At 49.6% G+C, this 2,914-nt stretch overlaps 1 protein-coding gene across 1 annotated transcript in view; it reads right to left on the bottom strand.

Annotated features, from left to right (window-relative positions):
* Positions 1 to 2,914, bottom strand: part of SSC4D (scavenger receptor cysteine rich family, 4 domains) — a 35,337-nt gene that overhangs the window by 24,282 nt on the left and 8,141 nt on the right. The window contains exon 2 of the mRNA XM_011976350.1: positions 2,109 to 2,307. Coding sequence (XP_011831740.1) covers positions 2,109 to 2,274 — 166 coding nt within the window. The 5' untranslated portion in view covers positions 2,275 to 2,307. The remainder of the gene's footprint in view (positions 1 to 2,108; positions 2,308 to 2,914) is intronic.

Genomic DNA, 2,914 nt, shown 5'->3' with positions numbered 1-2,914 from the left:
GTGTTAGCCAGGATGGTCTTGATCTCCTGACCTCGTGATTCGCCCGTCTCGGCCTCCCAAAGTGCTGGGATTACAGGCTTGAGCCACCACGCCCGGCCCACCCATCTAATTTTTATACTTTTAGGTAGAAATGGGGTCTCACCATGTTGGCCAGGCTAGTCTTGAACCCCTAACTTCAAGTGATCTGCCTGCCTCAGCCTCCCAAAGTTTTGGGATTACAGGCATGAACCACCACTCCCAGCCTAATTTTTTGTAGAGACAGGGGTCTCACTTTGTTGCCCAGGCTGGTCTCAAACTCCTGGCCTCAAGTGATCCTCCTGTCTCAGCCTCCCAAAGTGCTAAAATTACAGGTGAGCTACCTTGGCTGGCCTTGAGTCTTTCTGCTTTAGCTATCATGTATGTCCTCATTGCTTTCTTTTTTTTCTTTTTTGGTTTTTTTTTTTTTGAGACGGAGTTTCACTCTTATTGCCCAGGCTGGAGCGCAATGGCACAATCTCAGCTCACCACAACCTCTGCCTCCTGGGTTCAAGCGATTCTCCTGCCTCAGCCTCCCAGGTAGCTGGGATTATAGGCATGCACCACCATGCCTGGCTAATTTTATATTTTTAGTGGAGACGGGGTTTCTCCATGTTGATCAGGCTGATCTCGAACTCCCGACCTCAGGTGATCCGTCCACCTCATCCTCCCAAAGTGCTGGGATTACAGGCGTGAGCCACTGCGCCCGGCCCTCATTGCTTTCTTTAGGCGAACTCCATTAATCATTAGGATAATTTATAAGTTAGGCAGGATTTTACAGACAAGGCAACTTCAGGGTTAGTGAGATTAGACAACTTACTCAGGGCCACATAGCAAATCAAGGGTAGAGCTGAGAGGCTACCCAGACAGCCACACTCTTCTTCATCATGCAGTTCTGAGCATGATGCTTGAGAGTGGAGGTGGGAGAGGAAACAGGAAAGTGAAATTTGCCTACCAGGCAGATGGAAAGCCCAGAAATTCCACACTTGTGCTCCGGGTATGACAGTTCTGACACTTTCACGTACATTACCTTGTAGAATCCTTATAACCACCCCCTGCAACCTGCACTTGTGTACCCATTTTACTGATGAAGAAACTGAGACTCCACTTCTTCTTTTCTTTTTTTGTTTTTTTTGTTTTTGAGACAGAGTCTCGTCCTGTCACTCAGGCTGGAGTGCAATGGCACGATCTTGGCTCACTGCATCCTCCACCTCCCGGGTTCAAACGATTCTCCTGCCTCAGCCTCCTGACTGGGTGGGCTTACAGGTGCCCACCACCACGTCCAGCTATTTTTTGTATTTTTAGTAGAGATAGGGTTTCACCATGTTGGCCAGGCTGGTCCTGAACTCCTGACCTCATGATCCACCAGCCTCGGCCTCTCAAAGTGCTGGAATTACAGGTGTGAGCCACCGTGTCCAGCTGACTCCACTTCTTCTTATTTATTTATTTATCTTTATTTCTTTTTGAGACAGAGTCTTGCTCTATCACCCAGGCTGGAGTGCAGTGGTGTGACCTTGACTCACTGCAACCTCCACGTCCCAGGTTCAAGTGATTCTCTTGCCTCAGCCTCCCGAGTAGCTGGGATTACAGGTGCACACTGCTACGCCCGGCTAATTTTTGTATTTTTACTAGAGACTCAGGTTTCACCGTGTTGGCCAGGCTGGTCTCAAACTCCTGACCTCAGGTGATCTGCCTGCCTCGGCCTCCCAAAGCACTGGGATTGCAGGTGTGAGTCACCACGCCCGGCCTTCTTCTTATGTTTGGATAGTCCCTAGGTCATTTGATTTCATCTCTTTTACCAGCTGTCTTTCCAAAAGCCGTTGGTGAGCACACCCTCTTTCTCTCCTTCCCTGTGCCCAGTGTCCCCTAACTGCCCATTCCCCAGGTACATTTACCTGTCACCTCCAGTACTGAGCCCTTCATTCCCCAAACTCAGACTCCTAGCTCTTTTGTCAACTCTGGGCAAATATCAGCGTTGGAAAGAACAGCAGGAATGAGCTCATTCACAACCCCCCTCCTACTATAAAGTTACAGCTGGGACAACCCGAGAGCCAGAAAGAGGAAGTGGCAAGGGCTAGCAGGGGAGGACTCACCCAGAGGCAGGAGGAGGAGGAAAGACAGGGCTTGGGGGAGGAAGGGAGGGGCAGCACTCCCATCTCCCAACCTCCACCCCCAGCCCTTCTCATCCGGCTGGGGACCAGTTTGCATCTCTGCTTCCTTGCGCATCCAGATGGTGAAGGGTGTTTCAGATGCTCCCATCAAGGCGCCAGGGATAAGTTACAGTTGGAACATCTGAAATTAAAGATCTCAAATGTTACTGGGCCTCCCAGCACTTTGGGAGACCGAAGTGGGAGGACTCCTTAAACCCAGGAATTTGAGACCAGCCTGGGCAACATAGTGAGACCCCACCTCTGCAAAAAGTTTTTAAAAATGAGGCCGGGCTTGGTGGCTCATGCCTGTAATTCCAGCACTTTGGGAGGCTGAGGCGGGTGGATCGCTTGGACCCAGGAGATCAAGACCAGCCTGACGAAAACTCGTCTGTTTCAAAAAATACAAAAATTAGGCCGGCCACAGTGGCTCACGCCTGTAATCCCAGCACTTTGGGAGGCTGAGGGAGGCGGATCACTTAAGTTCAGGAGTTCGAGACTAGCCTGGCCAACATGGTGAAACCCCAGCTGTCCTAAAAATACAAAAATTAGCCAGGTGTGGTGAAGCACACCTGTAATCCCAGCTACTCGGAAAGCTGAGGCAGGAGAATCTCTTGAACCTGGGAGGTAGAAGCTGCAGTGAGCCGAGATCATGCCACTGCACTCCAGCCTTAGTGACAGAGCAAGATTCTGCCTCAAAAAGAAAAAAAAAAAAATTTAATTTAAAAAATACAAAAATTATAATTTTTTTT

Source organism: Mandrillus leucophaeus, unplaced genomic scaffold (genome assembly GCF_000951045.1).
Source record: "Mandrillus leucophaeus isolate KB7577 unplaced genomic scaffold, Mleu.le_1.0 Scaffold164, whole genome shotgun sequence".
Lineage (NCBI taxonomy): Eukaryota > Metazoa > Chordata > Mammalia > Primates > Cercopithecidae > Mandrillus > Mandrillus leucophaeus.
Note: the sequence above shows the minus strand (reverse complement) of the source record. Positions and strands in the feature narration are given on the sequence as shown.